This window comes from Ziziphus jujuba, chromosome 1, assembly GCF_031755915.1.
Source record: "Ziziphus jujuba cultivar Dongzao chromosome 1, ASM3175591v1".
NCBI classification, from domain to species: domain Eukaryota; kingdom Viridiplantae; phylum Streptophyta; class Magnoliopsida; order Rosales; family Rhamnaceae; genus Ziziphus; species Ziziphus jujuba.
This window is the reverse complement of record NC_083379.1, coordinates 44,283,253-44,300,417: the sequence shown is the minus strand read 5'-3', so window position 1 is coordinate 44,300,417 and position 17,165 is coordinate 44,283,253. Positions and strand designations below refer to the sequence as shown.

General features: G+C 32.4%; 2 protein-coding genes across 4 annotated transcripts; both read left to right on the top strand.

The window, feature by feature from the left end:
* The first annotated feature begins 115 nt into the window (after window positions 1-115).
* Window positions 116-4,414, top strand: LOC107435032 (protein CHUP1, chloroplastic). 2 transcript variants are annotated; one of them, XM_048475483.2, is made up of 5 exons: window positions 116-528; window positions 888-1,124; window positions 1,281-1,375; window positions 2,091-2,861; window positions 3,022-4,414. In XM_048475483.2, the coding sequence occupies exons 2-5, from the start codon at window positions 974-976 to the stop codon at window positions 3,874-3,876; spliced, it is 1,872 nt and encodes a 623-aa protein (XP_048331440.2). In that variant the 5' UTR covers window positions 116-528; window positions 888-973; the 3' UTR covers window positions 3,877-4,414. The 2 variants fall into 2 exon arrangements, with proteins under 2 accessions (XP_048331440.2, XP_048331447.2); XM_048475490.2 differs by lacking the exon at window positions 116-528 and adding an exon at window positions 537-678.
* A 150-nt stretch (window positions 4,415-4,564) lies between these two features.
* On the top strand, window positions 4,565-8,399 carry LOC107404381 (polyadenylate-binding protein 6). Of its 2 annotated transcripts, XM_048475497.2 has the most exons (7): window positions 4,869-5,103; window positions 5,437-5,532; window positions 6,547-6,856; window positions 7,517-7,590; window positions 7,671-7,813; window positions 7,997-8,054; window positions 8,166-8,399. In XM_048475497.2, the coding sequence occupies exons 1-7, from the start codon at window positions 4,869-4,871 to the stop codon at window positions 8,201-8,203; spliced, it is 954 nt and encodes a 317-aa protein (XP_048331454.2). In that variant the 3' UTR covers window positions 8,204-8,399. The 2 variants fall into 2 exon arrangements, with proteins under 2 accessions (XP_048331460.2, XP_048331454.2); XM_048475503.2 differs by lacking the exon at window positions 5,437-5,532 and having other exon boundaries at window positions 4,565-5,103.
* Window positions 8,400-17,165: the final 8,766 nt, after the last annotated feature.

Sequence of the window (17,165 nt, the reverse complement as noted above, 5' to 3'; positions counted from 1 at the left end):
AAAATTTCTAATATAATCCCATAGCTCTTCATCGAAGAAGGAAGTGAGAGAGAGCAATAGGAGAGAAAACTATAAGACAGTACAAAGCGCTTAAACAGGGTATCCATTAATTTTTTAAAAGACCCAAAAACCCAACCTAAATTTTTTTAAAACCACCCATTCATGTTCTCTCCTATTTCACTGTCCAGGCTTTGCCTTCCCTACCTTCTACTTGGCCATTTGGAATCAGTGTCTTATTCGTTTACCTTCTATAAAGCCTCCTACTTTTTTCACATCAAGTTCACGTTTGCCATGACATAAAAGACAAAAATCTGTGGCCAAAAACATTATAATAAAAACAAGTGTTTTTGGTATTTGTAAGTTTCTTTTTTTTCTTTTTGATCATACCCAAGTTACTATTTCATCACCCTCATGACAGAGACAAACAAATCTCAATTGAAACAGAAATCACATATAAAAATCTAGAAAACGTTACTGTCTCGTTGATCACTGCTCATTTAATGCCTTTGACAAACGCCCTGCTGAAAAGTAAGTTCTTTCTTTCTCCGCAATTGCATAAAACCGAAAAGGGTCTTCTTTACTTTTTTGTTCTTATGTTAATATTTTTATACATACGTTCAATTTTGGTGTTCATCCCGTGTATGAAATAGCTGTTTAATCTAGAAACAGCATGAATTGGTATTTTTTATTATTATTATTTTTTAATAACTTTTTACATGATTTTGTGTACCTTTTTGGTTTCAATCTATGATAGGTCATGAGAATCTTCCTATTTCTGGGCATGTTCATCAAAAGTAGTTTATGGGTGTTCTGCTTCATATTTCCTATATACTTTAATCTGACATTAGTTATATGAATTTTTTTCGCGTGTGTTTTTGATCATATAGATGGAGGATCATAAAGAGGAGAAATCATGAAATCTATTCCCTATGTGGGTCAATCGCGATTGGCTACAATTACTGGGTTTTAAGTGATGATGACAGGAGATAAAGGCAACATAAAGCCCCTCCTACTGAAAGTTGGGGTGGCTTTAGCCCTGTCTTTTGCTGGTTTTCTCTTTTCTCGCCTCAGAAGCAGAAGGGTCCAGCCCTCCCTGCACCCTCCGACCTCGCCGCGCTCTTCAGGTTTGAATTCTTACCCTGTGTTTTTGTTTTTTGTAATTATATATATATATATATATTAAACATGAGTATTGGATTTTAATCTATATATATATATATATATTAAACATGAGTATTGGATTTTAATCCATGTTCGAATCATATTGTGCATATATCTAGATGAAGCTGATTCAGGGAGAAAACCTCTACTAAAAGTTGAAATTCACGACAGAGGGACAGCACCCAGTTGCTGCAGTGTTGTTTCGGCTGTATCTGTAAGTTTGGTTGGATCACAAATCTCACTTAGATATTTAAAAAAACTGTAAACTGTTGATTGATTTCAATTTTTACTGTAATGATTGATGAATATGAGTCAATTTCCATCCGATAATGTTGCTTAGTTTTTCATTTAATTGTTGCTAAATCAGCCAAGGAGAAAAGCACATGATAGATAAATTCTTTTTGCTTTCTGATTTCCCTGAATAATTTATCTCAAGTGAGTTCTCTCAACTATTTTGTAACTGCTGAAACCAGAAACTATAATTTATTTTTACCCCTCTTCCCCTAATTTTTCCAGTAACCGAGCATAAGATGGTCGATTAATGCTCCTTTTACAAAAATGATAAGTTAATTTCTTCTTAACAGCCAGTTCACTGCTGGCCACTTGGTGAATATAGTAACATTTTCATCTTCCACATCTCTGTTCCTTGGGAGATTTGTTTAAACTGATTGGAAACGTATAGGGCAGGTTCATATGTCGATCACTCTTTCTGCCATAATATCAATTTTTAATATGAGCCCACTAAGAGATTGATTTGGTAAAATTCCTAACAACCTCCTACATGTTCTGGATTATAGCAGTCCAAATATGTGAGTTTGAGGATAATATGCCCCAGTAATATAGTTTCCTTGCTGCCAAGCAGATGGCAATACCTTTGCAAGATTTAAAATCTGTGAAGTCGACATTTCTTGTTTTCTTTTTTCTTCCAGGAAGAGGCGGGTATTCCGAGGGCCAGCAGTGATATTTCTGTGGTCAGTATCTCTCCGAGGAGCAAACATAGTGAAAACAAAGATGGGCTTCTCTTGCCTGAGTTTGATGAAATTGTGAAGGACTTTGACTGTGCTATTGCCAGTGGTGGGGTTTCTCCAAGGAAAGATGTTGGTACGCCTCTAGATAGTCCAAAACTGCTTGTAAGTGCAGAGAAGGATGAACATGCTCAAGAGATCAGACACCTTCGTAACATGGTTAGAATGCTTCGGGAGAGGGAGAGGAATCTTGAGGTTCAGTTGCTTGAGTATTATGGCCTTAAAGAACAGGAGACTGCTGTCATGGAGCTCCAAAACCGGTTGAAGATAAATAACATGGAGGGTAAGCTTTTCACTCTCAAAATTGAATCATTACAGGCTGAAAACCGAAGACTGGAGGCACAAGTGGCTGATCATGCTAAAGTGGTTTCCGAACTTGAGGCTGCAAGAGCAAAAATTAAACTGCTGAAGAAGAAACTCAAATCTGAAGCTGAAAGCAATAGGCAACAGATCCTGAATCTTCAGCAGAGAGTTGGCAAGTTGCAAGATCAGGAATGCAAGTCTACTTCAAGTAATTCAGAAGTTCAGTTGAGGCTGAAAAGGTTAAAGGGTTTGGAGGATGAGATGAAACAGATTAGAGAATCTAATATGAGATTGCAACTAGAAAATTCTGAATTGGCTCAGAGGTTGGATTCCACTCAGATCCTTTCATGTTCTGTTTTGGAAGATCCAGAGGTAATTGCTTTATTCTGAGTGAATCCTCTTTTATTCTTTTCACCATCATTGTTTCAACTCTACCTAACCATTTCTTTTCATTATTTTTTTCACCTCCCCCTTCACATTTCTTTTCATTATTCTTTTATCCATTTGGTTATGCATGTCAACTTTGTTGCAGATGGAAGCCGTGATGGAAGAGAGTGAGCGGTTGAGACAAGAAAATCAAGAATTGGGGAAGAAAATTGAACAACTTCAAGCAGATCGATGTGCTGATGTTGAAGAATTGGTTTATCTCCGGTGGATAAATGCTTGCTTAAGGTATGAACTACGGAATTTTCAGCCTGAATCTGGTAAAACTGTGGCAAGGGACCTTAGCAAGAGCTTAAGCCCTGAGTCTGAGGCAAAAGCCAAGCAGCTAATCCTTAAATATGCAAAGAGTGATGGGATAGGGGAAAAGGGGATCAACCTCTTGGATTTTGATTCTGACCAATGGTCATCCTCCCAAGCTTCCTTTCTTTCAGACTCTGGAGAGTTGGATGAAACTTCTGCTGATTTTCCGTTGGCTACCAAAACAAATACTTCGAGCAAGAGCAAAATTTTCAGCAAGCTCAGGAAACTTCTACGTGGGAAAGACAATCATCATAATAACCAGGTTTTGTCAACTGAAAAGTCTGGATCCATAGAAGATTGTGATTCACCTAGGTGCAGTTCAAGTACGTTCACAGGATTTTTTCCGGATATTGAGGGCCAAAGTAGTAGATTTGCAACAACTCAGTGTTCATCTAGGGCTTCTTTGGATCTATCCACACCAAAGAGTTTTAAAGAAGAGCATAGTAAGGATATAGATTGTACTCCAACAGATAGCAATTTGGGATCATTTCCTGTGTATAAGAGATCAACACTCAAAGATCAACATGAGCAGCACTTAGATTCCTTTGAGAAATCCGAGTTGGTGAAATATGCAACGGCTCTGAAAGGCGCTCGTCATGGATCACTCAACTTAACAAGAAGAAGATCACATAGTTCTTTTTGACAAATAGCAATTCCCATCTGCAAAGGTTTTTTCTCTTCATCTGTTCATATATATGATATATATACAGCTATTTCACACGCTTCAAAATTAACCAATGAAGTAGAGTGTAACATAATACTGTCAGAAAGACTAGCTAGAATCAAATTTTGCAAAAGCCGAAAGCTTCTTCAATAAGTGATCAGTCTTTGAGTTACTGGTTCAGTCTACTTTATGGCAATAGAGTACTAGAGTTTTTAGTTAGTATTTGTAAAATTAGTGGTTCAGCTCTTTAGAAATATTATTGTTGTTGTTTGATTTGAAATATTTTTGCATCATATACTGGAAATAAAGAGCTAGGAAGGAAAATTTTTACCCATTTTCTTGTATATACTCTGCTCAGCCTGCCTATGTATATGTTGCATTGATTATCATCATGAAAGCTTTATTAGCTATATAAATGATCATATTTCCCACATTCCTTGTAAAATCTTCTGTTTTGTATTATGTAATGTTGGAAATTGCAATTGCATACAATTATATTGTATTATTATTATTATTATTTTTGTTAGTTGAACACAAAATTACAAGTTTAATCTTTAAAATGTACGGCCACGAAGCCAAGCATTCAAATTATTTTAATGAAGAAATAGTTGATTTAGGTACATGATTTTATTATTGAAGAAAAAAAAGGTATATGATTTTATTTGCACACCGATTTATCAATATAACAATAGTTTTGTTTTTACATCTATATAAAAAATCACGTTTGATGATGACAAAAATGTGTGTGTAAAATTAATAAGATAAAATATGTCGAGGTATATATAAATAAGTACCGTAGTACGGAGATAGAGACAGACAGCAACTGAGCCTGAGCCTGAGCCTGAGCCTGAGTCCCCATACCGTTACAACAATCAGAGTCATTCTCTTTCTCTCTGAGGAGACTCTTTGTAGGAACTTGCTTTTTGGTTTTTCTCCGAGAAAGCTCTCTGAGTGGGTTCGAAAGAATAAAAATGGTGATACAGTACATGTTCGGCGTTCCGGTGAGAGTAACAGAGTCAAAGCCAGCACCGCCGGCGGATAATCGGATATGGTCTCTGGGAGACCTGGACCCACAAGTCACCGAAGCAGACCTCTTGGATGCATTTCGTTTAATTGGTCCCATTGCCTCACTGCGTCTCTGCCGCGATTCTTTCACCGGCGAGTCCCTTCGCTACGCCTACGTCAACTTCTTCACTTCGTTACATGGTGATCGCCTTCGCTTCCCTCTTTCTTTCCTTTCTCTTTCTTTTCCACAACGCCTTCTCTTTCTACATACATTTTCTTTATTGTTAATTTCCTCTCTCTCAATAAATGGGTTTTGATTTTTCGTTTCTGCAACGTTGAATCTGTTCTTGTAGCCTTTTGGTTCGTCAACAATATGATAGGGGATTCGTGTTCTTGCTTATTTATGTATCTATTTTTTATTACAGCAAGGAATTTTCTCTCTCTTTTTCTATGAGTTTCTGTTTCTTTTTTTCTTTTTTTTTCTTTTTTTTTGATTATTTATGAAATGTCATGTCTTTCTTCTTGTTGATACAGCTTCTATATGCGAAATTCTTCTCTGTAAAATGGGTTTCGATTCTTCATTTCTTGAACTACGAATGAATTTACTTTTGGTTCTTCAAGAATTGATAGGTGATTCTTCTTCTTGTTTGTTATTAAAGCTTGGAAATTTGCTCTGTTTTCTTTTGGTGATTGGGGTTTTGGCGCTTCTTCTTTTTTGATGAGTATCTGTCACTGTTTGTTATTTATTTTTTGTTTTTATGGAATGGCATGCCTTATTCTCGTTGATACAACATCTCTATGCGAAATTGTGCTCTGTATAGTATTGGTTGATGATTTCTTTGTGAAATCGAATGGGTCTTGTTGCTTTTTCCCTTTATTCTTTTTTTTCCTTTTTGTACCCCGCTTGCTTAATAATCAAACATTAATAAAATATATTCTAAATATCCTTTTTTTGCCATTAGAAATGACGAGCTAGACCGTATCTTTCTAAAAAAATTGAGTAAATTTTCATTCAATTTTTTTTATTTTTGGTGATTGGGGATTTTGCGGTGCTTCTCTTTTTCTATGAGTTTCTGTTTCCTATTTTTATTTTTATTTTTTGTTATTTATGAAACGTCATATCTTTCTTTTTGTTCATACAGCTTCTATATGCAAAATTGTTCTCTGTGAAATGGGTTTTTTATTCTTCATTTCTTCAACCTTGAATGATTGAATCTATTCTGTGTCCTTTCGGTTCTTCAAGAATTGATAGGTGATTCTTCTTCTTGTTTGTTATTAAAACTTGGGACTTTGCTCTGTTTGTTGTTTTTATTTCCTTCTACTTTCTTTTGGTGATTGTGGTTTTTGCGGTTCTTCTTTTTCTATGAGTATCTTTTTCTTTTTTCTTTTTTGTTCTTCATGGAATGGCTTGTCTTTCTTCTTGTCGATACGACTTCTTTCTATATGCAAAATTGTGCTCTGTATAAAATTGGTGGTGATTTTCTAGTTTGTATGATGATTGAATTTGCCCACTTTGTTTGTCAAATCAAATGGTTGTTGTTGAATCTTTAGTAAAAAATTGAATAGACTTTCATTTTGTAAGAGTTTTATAGTTTTGCATAGCTATCGGTAATTTACTCTAACTTTCTCCTCTGCTTTGATCAGCATCCACAGCTTTAACATTTCTAAATCACAAGGAGCTGAAGGGACAATCAATGAGAATTATGTGGTCGCAGAGATACCCATTGACAAGAAAAATGGGCATTGCAAATCTTTTTGTTAAAAACCTTCACCCATCCTTCACCAGTGGTCAATTGCAGTCTATGTTCTCCAAGTTTGGGAGGATATTATCTTGCAAGGTCGCCTCAGAGAATGGCAACAGCAAGGGTTTTGGTTTTGTGCAATTTGATTCTAAACTATCTGCTATGACTGCTCGTAATGCTCTACATGGTACACTGCTTAAGGGGAAGAAAATGTAAGCCCTCTATTTGTTTGTTCCTATTTTTCTTCCTTATCTAGACCTCTCTTCGATGCTGAAAACACCTTCAAGGATATAACTCTTTTAACCTGACACCATCTGTCATCATGGCTTTGGATTTTTAGCTCACACAGTAAAGAATTTCGTTGTTAAGTAGAGTAAAAAGGGTCAAAGGTGGGGAATATAACATCATTGTTAAGGTCAAACAGTGGGGAATGAAGCACCATAGCTTCAATTTTTATGGTGTCCCATTGGATGGAAAAAAAAAATGTGCTTCAGTTTCCTATCAGAAAAGGTGTATGAGCAATCTCAGAAAGAAATAAAACAATAAATTTCAGCCTTCTAGCTGACTAATCTCTTATCACTCTGATATATCTTGACTATTTGTTATCCTATCTTAGCAAATGCTATTTTTAAGATATAGGTTTTAGATGTTTCAAAGAGATTCCCCTGGTTCATATCTTTCTTGGCTGTTTAGTGCATTAGGTAGCAACTTGTATTCTTTTCTTATTACAAATTCTAAATTCTAAATTCTATTCTTCGATTGTTTACCGGTTTATACATAGGTTGAATATTAAAGTTTTAAGATTATTGATCTGTCTCTTTTCTGAATTTATGCTGTTGCAATTGATTTCCCATTCTGTTGGTGCCTCTTAGATATGTATCAAAATTTGTAAAAAAGAGCGAGAGAACAGTAGCCAATGGGGAGACTATGAAGGCTTCACTGCAAGGTAAACATAAACTTATGTATCTCATAGTTATAAGCCATGTCAACATAGTGTCAAATAAAACAATTTAAAATATGGATCAGGGCAAAACAAACAATTATTTATAGCCAGGGCTCAGCAGGAGGAGATTGTCAACTGCCACACTGAAAAGTTGAAGGCTTCAAGCCTGCCAGAGAAGAACTCAACCCATCCTGTCCACTGCTCTTCGTTCTACTCTTTGGGAAAGGTATTCCATCCTGTCCAGTACTCTTCTTTCTTTCCACTCTATCGCAAACTGTTTTGGTACAAACGTTGGCGTGCAGAATCTTATCCACTTCTCCACAAGTGTAAAGAAACAGCTTTCTTTCCTACCATTTTTTCATTCTTTCCGTTTTCACCCAGCTATTCTTACATGATTATGAAATCACAGGACCTAATGAAACAGAGGCAACAAATCAATACCGGGAAACAAAGTTTTAAATCTGAGTGTATGTTCAATTTTCCTTCTTTGTCTTTGACAATTATAGCACCTTTTATTTTATCTTTATAGCATATTATATGCTAGCAAATGATCTCTCTCGTTTTTCTCTCCTGTCTAGCCTCTGTATGCGGCAACAACTTTGTCCAAGACACATAATTCCTCAGCTGCACAACATGAGATGGATTGAGGCAATTGCTAGGACCAGTGTAGATATGCCTCTGCATTGCCCTCTGCTTGAACCTTGTTTTTTACTTTTTTCCACATACTTTGCAAAACTATGAAAAATACAACACAGTGTATAAATCTCTAATAAGACCACTACTTATTTTAAGAATTTTTTTTTTTTCCATCATCTTCTGCTTGCTTTCTTTCTTTCTTTCCCCCTTTTTTTTTTTTTTTTTTCCCCCTCTGTGCACCGCAGTTTGCTTTCATTGGTTGAGATGTCAGAGCTCTTTTCTAGCAGACATGAAGCCTCAAACTTTTTATGGCTTTTCCCTTCAGTTCTGTATGACTTAGCCTTTGGTTCCATGTGGTTTAGAAAAGCCAGGGCTTTATATGCTCATCCCAATTAGAAAACAAAAACAAAACTATATTACAAGAAGCAATCATATGCAGGATATTTACTGACTCATTTAAAAAAAAAAAAAAAAAAAACTGTACAGAACCAGACAAAACTCTCTAACAACTCAAACTAGAAAAATCATTCTCAGTGCCACGAAGGAGGAACTAGTAAAATAGTGAATCAACTTAAAAAGAACGTAAAATACATAATTAACAAACAAGAAAACTCAAGAAACTGAATACAAGAAATAATCTTTATCAAAAAAAGAATACAAGAAATAATACTAATATAAAAATGCAGGGTTTCTATAAAAAGAAACAGAGACAAATAAAACACTAAAAAAATAAAAAAAGCATAAAATTAACAACACATGGAAAACCAGTGGGAAGAAAATAAAAGTTTATGAGAAGAAACACACAAGTAAAAGAAATAATAATAATACGAGTAATAAAAAGATGCAGGATTTTGTAAAGATGAAACAGAGGAAAAAAAAAAAAAGTATACTAGAATTGGTAGAGCACCAGCTTTTAGAATATATGGATCAATAAGCTATCAAACGCAGATATTTTGATCAACAACAATGAAAATAAATATTTAGATCAACAACAACGACACAAATATTTAGAATTTATATTTCTTTTACAGTAAGCTATCAAAAGCAGGATATTTTCAAAGATGGGAAAAAAAAAAAAAAAAAAACGCAGAGAACCAGAAAAATTCTCTAACAAAGCGAACTAAAAAAGTCATCCTTAATACTACTAAACAGGAACCAGTTAAATAATGAAACAACTTAAAAAAAAAAAATAAAATACATAAAATTAACAAACATGAAAACTTAATAAAACTGTAGGAAGAAAGTAAAGTTTATTAGAAAAATCATATATATAAGAAATAATATTAATAAAAAGATGCAGGATTTATTAAAACAGAAATAGAAAGACATAAAATACATAAAATTAACAAATAAGGAAAACCAAGAAAAAAAAAAAAAAGGAAAACCAAAAAACTATGGCAAAATGTAAAAGTTTACGAGGAAGAACAGGCAAGTGATAGAAGTAATTATGTTGAAAAGAAAAAGATGCAGTTTTTAGGGTTTTATAAAGAAGAAACAGAGAGGGAAATTAAAAAGGGAACCGTATCCTATAACTTTTAGATTTTGTAGAGTACTAGACTTTCAATGGCTCTAGAAGTGTGGTATGAATATTTACTTGATAGACACTCAATTGTTTATTGGATAAACATTCAATTAAAAAATCACTTATCACTCAATCCAAAAATTGATCATTAATGGGTAATATCTAAATTTCATTTAATTATTGATGATCTGTATATTTATTTTTTCCATTTCAAAAAAATATCTCTATCTTTGTGTTTTTTAAAAAAAATTACATTATTGATAATGATTGTTCTGTTGCATCTATGAAAGCAGTCCTAGTGAATTAATTATGTGTATATATATTTTTTTCTTATTTTTACATATAACCTCTACTATAATGCATTATTTTTGTGGTTTTATCTAAAGCATAATTAACGAATAATGTACATATTTATTTTTTTTCTTTTTTTTAAAAAAATAATAATAAATAATAATATAGTTTATTTTTTTTAGATGAATGTCTATGTATGATGTGTGGTAAAAAAATTTAAGCAATTGACAAAGCCATTTGAGATGATTTATGTTTCTATTATCATTGCATTATTAATTACACAAATAATTTTCGCATTATCAAAAATCATAATCATATGGATGAGGATCGAACCAGAAGAAAGCAAATCGAAAAGGAAGATTAATCAAAATCAACAACCGTAAAGATATTTGTAGCAGCTTACGTGGAAATGATTGAAATATATAATGAATCAATTATATTTTTAGTCAAATATGTTACATATAACTAGACATAATTTGGTAATAAGCCGAATCATCTTTTCAAGGTTTACAAGCAAATTGCATAACATATGGACCTTGAAAATGTCAAACGCAACAATTTTAAGACCAGGAATTTGCTTTTTGAGATTGACTGCAGAGGAGTTGAGCTTCTTATCGAATCACTGTGGAAGCTAGAGAACCACCCATTTTCATGAAAACCAAATAAGGTTTTTGCAGCTGGAAGGCAGCCCATTGGAGGAAGTGAAGCCACTCTGGACTCTGCCCAATTTTCCTGCCTCCCTATCCATACAACTCCTTTAAGTTTGCCAACCTTATTAAGCGTTAATTAAACTTTGAATTTTATGCTTAAATTACTCAAAAGTAATTCAGAATTTCAACATTAAACAAAAGTTTATTAATGCAATATGCTGAAAGACAATATTATATATATATATATATATATACATGTCGAGAAACTATAAACCAGTCCATTAATATTTCTTCAACATAATTACTCAAAAACAGGGGATTATCGCATCCGTTATGCAATTGAACAATCATACCCACATAATTACCATTCAGTCTCTTTCCCTTTGGCAAAGTAACCAAAACACAAAAAAAAAAAAAAAAAATGCATTGTTCCTACTTTTAAGTATTTTAAATAACTGTCTTAAATGAAAATGTATATAAATGTATTCATATATTCAAGTAAATGTTTAATTTTTTCTGCTGAATGTTTTTTTTGGCCCAAAACTGCAGAATAGACCATATTTTCATGGCTATAACTGGAAATGATTGTAGAATTCACATTTTGGTAGCACCGAAAGTGGAAAAGAAAAACATATTTAAAAGAAGGAAAATAAAAATCCAAAATGAGGATGTTGTAGATAAAAAATTCCATTACATAATATTTGATGATTGTCATAAATCCTGGTTTTTGGAGCTTCCCCCACTATTGAACCTTAAATAGGGGGGAGCAAATTTATGCAGCACTGAACAATCATGTTGGATGATGGAATCAACAATTTATATATTTTTTTAATTAAAAAATATGCAAAAGAGGCTATCCTTTAACTAATAAAAATTCATGTAAATCTACCACATACCACATAGTCTATTTCCTTTGCTTGGGTGCCAAGAAAAAACAACAAATTAGCTCACCTACTTGCTAGGTGGAATTTTGTGAATTGTTGTTCAGGTTGATTACCATCTATTTTGCTTACTGATACGTTTTTAGAGGTTGTTAATCAGGATAGTGGTCTTTCTGCTGCTGTCTGATTTGATTCTTCCCTGATTTATTCCTCTTTTTGGTTAATACAACCTTCCCTTCCTACCCAAAAAAAAAAAGACTACAATATATGTGTCCGTGCACATGTTTGCTTTTAATGTATTTTAATTTAATTAACTTTATACACTATTTATTTATTTTTAGTTTAATAATAAGTGTGTAACAAACCACGCTTGTACAGTTTTAGTGGTTCGGATCAAACTGTGATTTTGAAACAAAGGGAGTGTCTTAATCATTTTATGTATCTATTGAACTTCTTCAAAAAGAAAACTGTGGTTATAATTAATTAATTCAAGTTAATCATGTTTAAGGGTTGGGTAAGATCTGTAAAAATGAACTTATGGTGCTGAATTCGTTTCGGTTTAGAAGTGTGTAGAGAATTTATTGCCAACTCGAACCCCAACAGACCTCTTTAGAAATTTATAGCTCCTTATTTTAATAAAAAGAAGATCACTAGATTTTGAGCACCATGAATTATAGCTTTTAGATATGAGTTAAAAAAAAAAAAAGGTATCCTACAGCTTTAAGAATTTGTAGAGGGTATTAGCTTGGTATCAATATGACATGAATTTGACAAACACTCAATTCGAAAGTTATTAAATCACTCAACGCAAAAATCTATCTTTAATGGTTAATGTCTAAGTCCCAATTAATTAATTAATAATGTGTATATTTATTTTTTTTAAAAAAATAATAACAATTGATAATGATTGTTTTGTTGAGTCACACAATCTAACACATATTCAAACTGCATTTTTTTTTTATCTAAATCATAATAAAATTAATAATGTGCATATTTACTTTTTTTTTAAAAGATAATAACAATTGATAATGATGTATTTATATATATTTTTATTTTTAATAAAGAATATATTATTGATAATGGTTGTATATTATTGATAATGATTGTAATTTTCAACATTTGATTATATTATTGATAACAAACATAATGAGTCACACAGTCTAACACATACTCAAAGTGAATCTATTTTTTTATTTATTTATCTAAATCAAAAGTAATTAATTTTTAAAATATTATAATAATTGATAATGACGTATTTTTATTTTCTTTTATTTGTTAACAAAGATTATATTATTGATAATGATTGTAATTTTTAACAATTGATTATATTATTGATGACAAAGATAGTGACTCACATAGTCTAGCACGTACTAAACTGCATCTATTTTTTTTTTATTTATCTAAATCATAAGTAATTAATTATGTGTATACTTTTTTTAAAATATAATAACAATAGATTATGATGTATTTATATTTTCTTTTATTTTTTAATAAAGATTGTATTATTGATAATAATTGTAATTTTCAACATTTGATTATATTATTGATAACAAAGATAATGATTCACATAGTCTAACACATACTCAAACTGCATCTATTTTTGTTTATTTATCTAAATCATAAGTAATTAGTTATGTGTTTTTTTTTTTAAATATAATAACAATTGATAATGATGTATTTATATTTTTTTTTATTTTTTAACAAAGATTATATTATTGATAATGATTGTTTTGTTGGGTGATATGATCTAACAAATACTCTGAAAGAAAACATCGTCCATGAACCGTATATATATGTATATATTGGACTACCGGACAAGGCTTCTTCTGGGCAAAGCTTGGGATAGAAGGAGGAGAACTCAGACATTAAAGACCCATGACCACGGATAAAAGAAAATTGTGCATTCATTTGATTCACAAATGTTACTGCAAACCAAATAAAAATTATTAATTAATAACCAAAAACAAATAAAAGTTATTAATTAGAGAACAAAAAAAGAAAAAAGAAAGCTTGTTGTCGGTTAGACAAAGATCAAATGGTATCACTTTATTTTTCCTCATTGAAACTTATTACTTAGCAATTGCATAAGGTTCATAACCATCATGTTTCAATAAAGCAAATAACAACTCAAATGACATAAATTTGTTGATACATTTTAGTTTAATAAGTATTACGATTGGGCATATGCTTTAAACATATAATTTCGATATTGAGCCTTTGTTATATTAATGATTAAATCATGGTGGTGTATATATATATATATATATATATTTTTTTTTTTGGGTAATATCGATTAATTTGTGAATATAGTTAGTTAACTAGTGTTTTTGGATCTTGCCCAAGCAAAAATTTGAAATAGTATACTCAAATGGGGTGAAATATATCATTTTCTTCTGATTATACTCAAATTGGGTGAAATATATCATTTTCTTCTGATCATCACCTAACTCTTCCAGTTATTAATTACTACTATATTCACAAAACTAGTTTGTAATTTATTGATTCATCGCCAATTATATCAATTTGAAAAAGCAAGAATCTAAACACAGCAATAGACCAAAGTGAGTTGTGGACAAATTAACAATATATGTATGTTGAGAAACTATACGATTCATTAATTAACATAATTAACCAAAAATCCCAGTCCATTATGTACTTTGTGTCATCTTAAAGAGATGGATTATTTATTAATAATAATAATGGTGATGTGGCAGAGCAGGGCTGGCCACTAGTTGTGTTAGAGCAGTTGTCATTGCAAGAATCCTTCGTTTCCATCACATGAGAAGCGTCTGAAATTAATTGACAACCAAAATGCACACCAAAAAAAAAAAAAAAATAATAATAATAATAATTCCATTAAAAACTTATTAAAACTAAATCAAAAAATAGAAAAGAAGATGATTAGGTATCAATTAATGGGTATTAAATAGTATATAATTACCAGTAGTTTGTGAATGGTTGGAGAAAATGGAGTGTGCACGATCATGAGCAGAGTGATGGAGAGGAGAAGGATGCTTACAATTACGCATGCAATCGTCATAGCATTTAGGACTCCACCTACATTTAAGGCCACATTTGAGACCAGAAAGTCTGTTTTTGGAGTGAACCGCAGCGGTTGAAGAGATCTCAACTGCATGATCTACCTCCACTGCACTCGCCAATAATAAAACCATGCTCATCACCAAAATCAATATCGCAACTCTCATTAACATTGTGTTTCCACCTTCCATGCCTCTCTCTTCTTTTCACTCTCTTTTTCTTAATATAATTTCTCAATGATGTTTATAATAAGATGGTTTAATGTGTTTCCAAATTCAAACTAAACCTCTAATTTATAGATGAAATCTTTTATCCATATAAGAAAATCCTCATAATTATTTAACATAGCCTTTTTTTGTTTTTTAAATTACTTACTTCAAATGTATGTTAGTAGTAATAAGAACAAGAACTCATTAAGCATATGAAGTAACTAAAAGTAAACCAAAACTAAAACATTAATTTATTACCAACATTTGAATCAAACAAACCACACATAATTAAGTAAACCAAAACTAAAACATAAATTTTGTTAGAGGGCTCCTAATTAAATTAATTCCACCCAGTGGAGTGTTTGAATCCCGTTAAGAAATTAAACCAAACTAAGTACTTTTAAATAAACATTAATATATTGTACCTTACTGTAGGTTCAATATTAGAGTTTTAAGATTATTGATTTGTGTCTTTTCTGAATTTATGTTGTTGCAATTGATTTTCCATTCTGTTGGTGCCCCTTAGATATGTATCAAATTTTCTAAAAAAGAGCATGGGTACAGTAGCCCATGGAGATATTAGAAAATAATATGAATATAATATGAATATATGTATATACATGTGGATCTACAGATGTAAACAAAATTCAAGGAAAATAAACAAATCAAAGATTAGATTTGAAACCTGTGAGCCTTAGTATTCGATCTGCTTTTGATGAATTTGTCTGAGGCCTGTGTGGTACCACAGTTTTCTTAAGACAATTTCCATCCTACCGGTGCAGATGTTTCCCGACGGTTGTCTCCCCGGATATAACAGAGTCTAAACTTTTGGACGTAGTACCTCCAAAGCTTCCCTTCGAACTCTCGGTATACCTTTGCTTTACCACTCTCTAAATGCAAACCTTTTCAAAAATTTTTTCACTGTTCAAACAAGAATAAAAAAAAAACAATCGTTTTTCCTACTCTCTTATCCCTTTTTTTTCTCGTACCCCAAAAAAGCCTCTTTCTATTCCTTCTTTTTCTCTTTCCTTTTTCCAAAAACCCAAAACAGCAACAAAATAAATTTTATTTAATGCCCACTATTACAAACCGTCCAAACCATTCAAATTCCTTCCAAATCATTCAAATTCCTTAACACGTTACAATCCCCCACATGAATGATTTGACTTCTAAAGACTATGCAAGACTCTGATGGTAAAGCAATGCAGTTGGAATCTGCATAGGATAGGTAGATATTACTCTTTGAACCTTCCCTTGTGAAACTATATCTTCTTTACTGACTAATGATAGATGCGATATCTTTGAACCATTTCGTCGTTTGTGTAAATGACAACATAGTTCACACAGATTCCTTCCTGGTACACTTCAGTTTTCACTGCTGTATTCATTTTGGCCTTGAACACCTGCTTTGTTTTGTGAGAGTTTCTAAAGAATTGCATCCTTAACAATTCTCCTTTGAAGCGGCCACTCTTCTCTCTCACATAGGTGATTCCTATTTCCAATGTAATCAGCATAACTATGCATAGATTTCTAAACACACACTTTTAGGAATCATTAAAAGCATACTTCATGCTTAACCTCTATCTATCACTGTTTCATCATAGGAATGGGTGGAGGATTAACCCCCACAGTGATTCATACCAGTCTTTACAATTGCATTGTCCCATTGAACCTAGATCTTGGGATCTCCAGTCAACTAGGTTGGGTTTCCATCGTACCGAATTTACTCACGGGCTTCAATCCCATTCCCCTCGATAATTTCTCAACTAGTTCTCTATTTAACCCTTTGGTTAGCGGATCCGCAATGTTATCCTTTGACTTTACATAGTCTATCGAAATAACTCTAGTTGAGATTAACTGTCTAATAGAATTGTGTCTACGACGAATATGTCTAGACTTTTCATTATACATAATATTCTGTGCCCTGCCAAACGCAGATTGATTATCACAGTGTATACTTATAGCTGGCACAAGTTTAGGCCACCTTGGAATGACTTCTAAGAATTGACGTAGCCATTCTGCCTTTTCTCCACATTTATCTAATGCGATGAACTCTGATTCCATCGTCGATCGAGCTATCACTGTTTGTTTTGAGGACTTCCATGTTACAGCTGCATCCGCTAATGTAAATACATAGCCACTAGTGGATTTTGAATCCTTTATATCTGATATCCAGTTAGCATCATTGTATCCTTCTAATACAGCAGGATATCTCGTATAGTGCAGTCTGCATTCACGAGTATATCGTAAATATCTTAATACTCTAACAATTCCTTTCCAATGTTCATCATTTGGATTACTCGTGTATCTACTTAGTCTACTAATGGCATAGGCTAAGTCTGGTCTTGTA

Excerpts from the sequence above, each read along its gene's own strand:
- LOC107435032 (XM_048475483.2), top strand. The coding sequence starts at position 974 with ATGATGACAGGAGATAAAGGCAACATAAAGCCCCTCCTACTGAAAGTT. Across the intron at positions 1,125-1,280 it reads GACCTCGCCGCGCTCTTCAG|ATGAAGCTGATTCAGGGAGA; the intron begins GTTTGAATTCTT and ends GCATATATCTAG. Across the intron at positions 1,376-2,090 it reads GTGTTGTTTCGGCTGTATCT|GAAGAGGCGGGTATTCCGAG; the intron begins GTAAGTTTGGTT and ends TTTTTCTTCCAG.
- LOC107404381 (XM_048475497.2), top strand. The coding sequence starts at position 4,869 with ATGGTGATACAGTACATGTTCGGCGTTCCGGTGAGAGTAACAGAGTCA. Across the intron at positions 5,104-5,436 it reads CTTCTTCACTTCGTTACATG|CTTCTATATGCGAAATTCTT; the intron begins GTGATCGCCTTC and ends TTGTTGATACAG. Across the intron at positions 8,055-8,165 it reads ACAAAGTTTTAAATCTGAGT|CCTCTGTATGCGGCAACAAC; the intron begins GTATGTTCAATT and ends TCTCCTGTCTAG.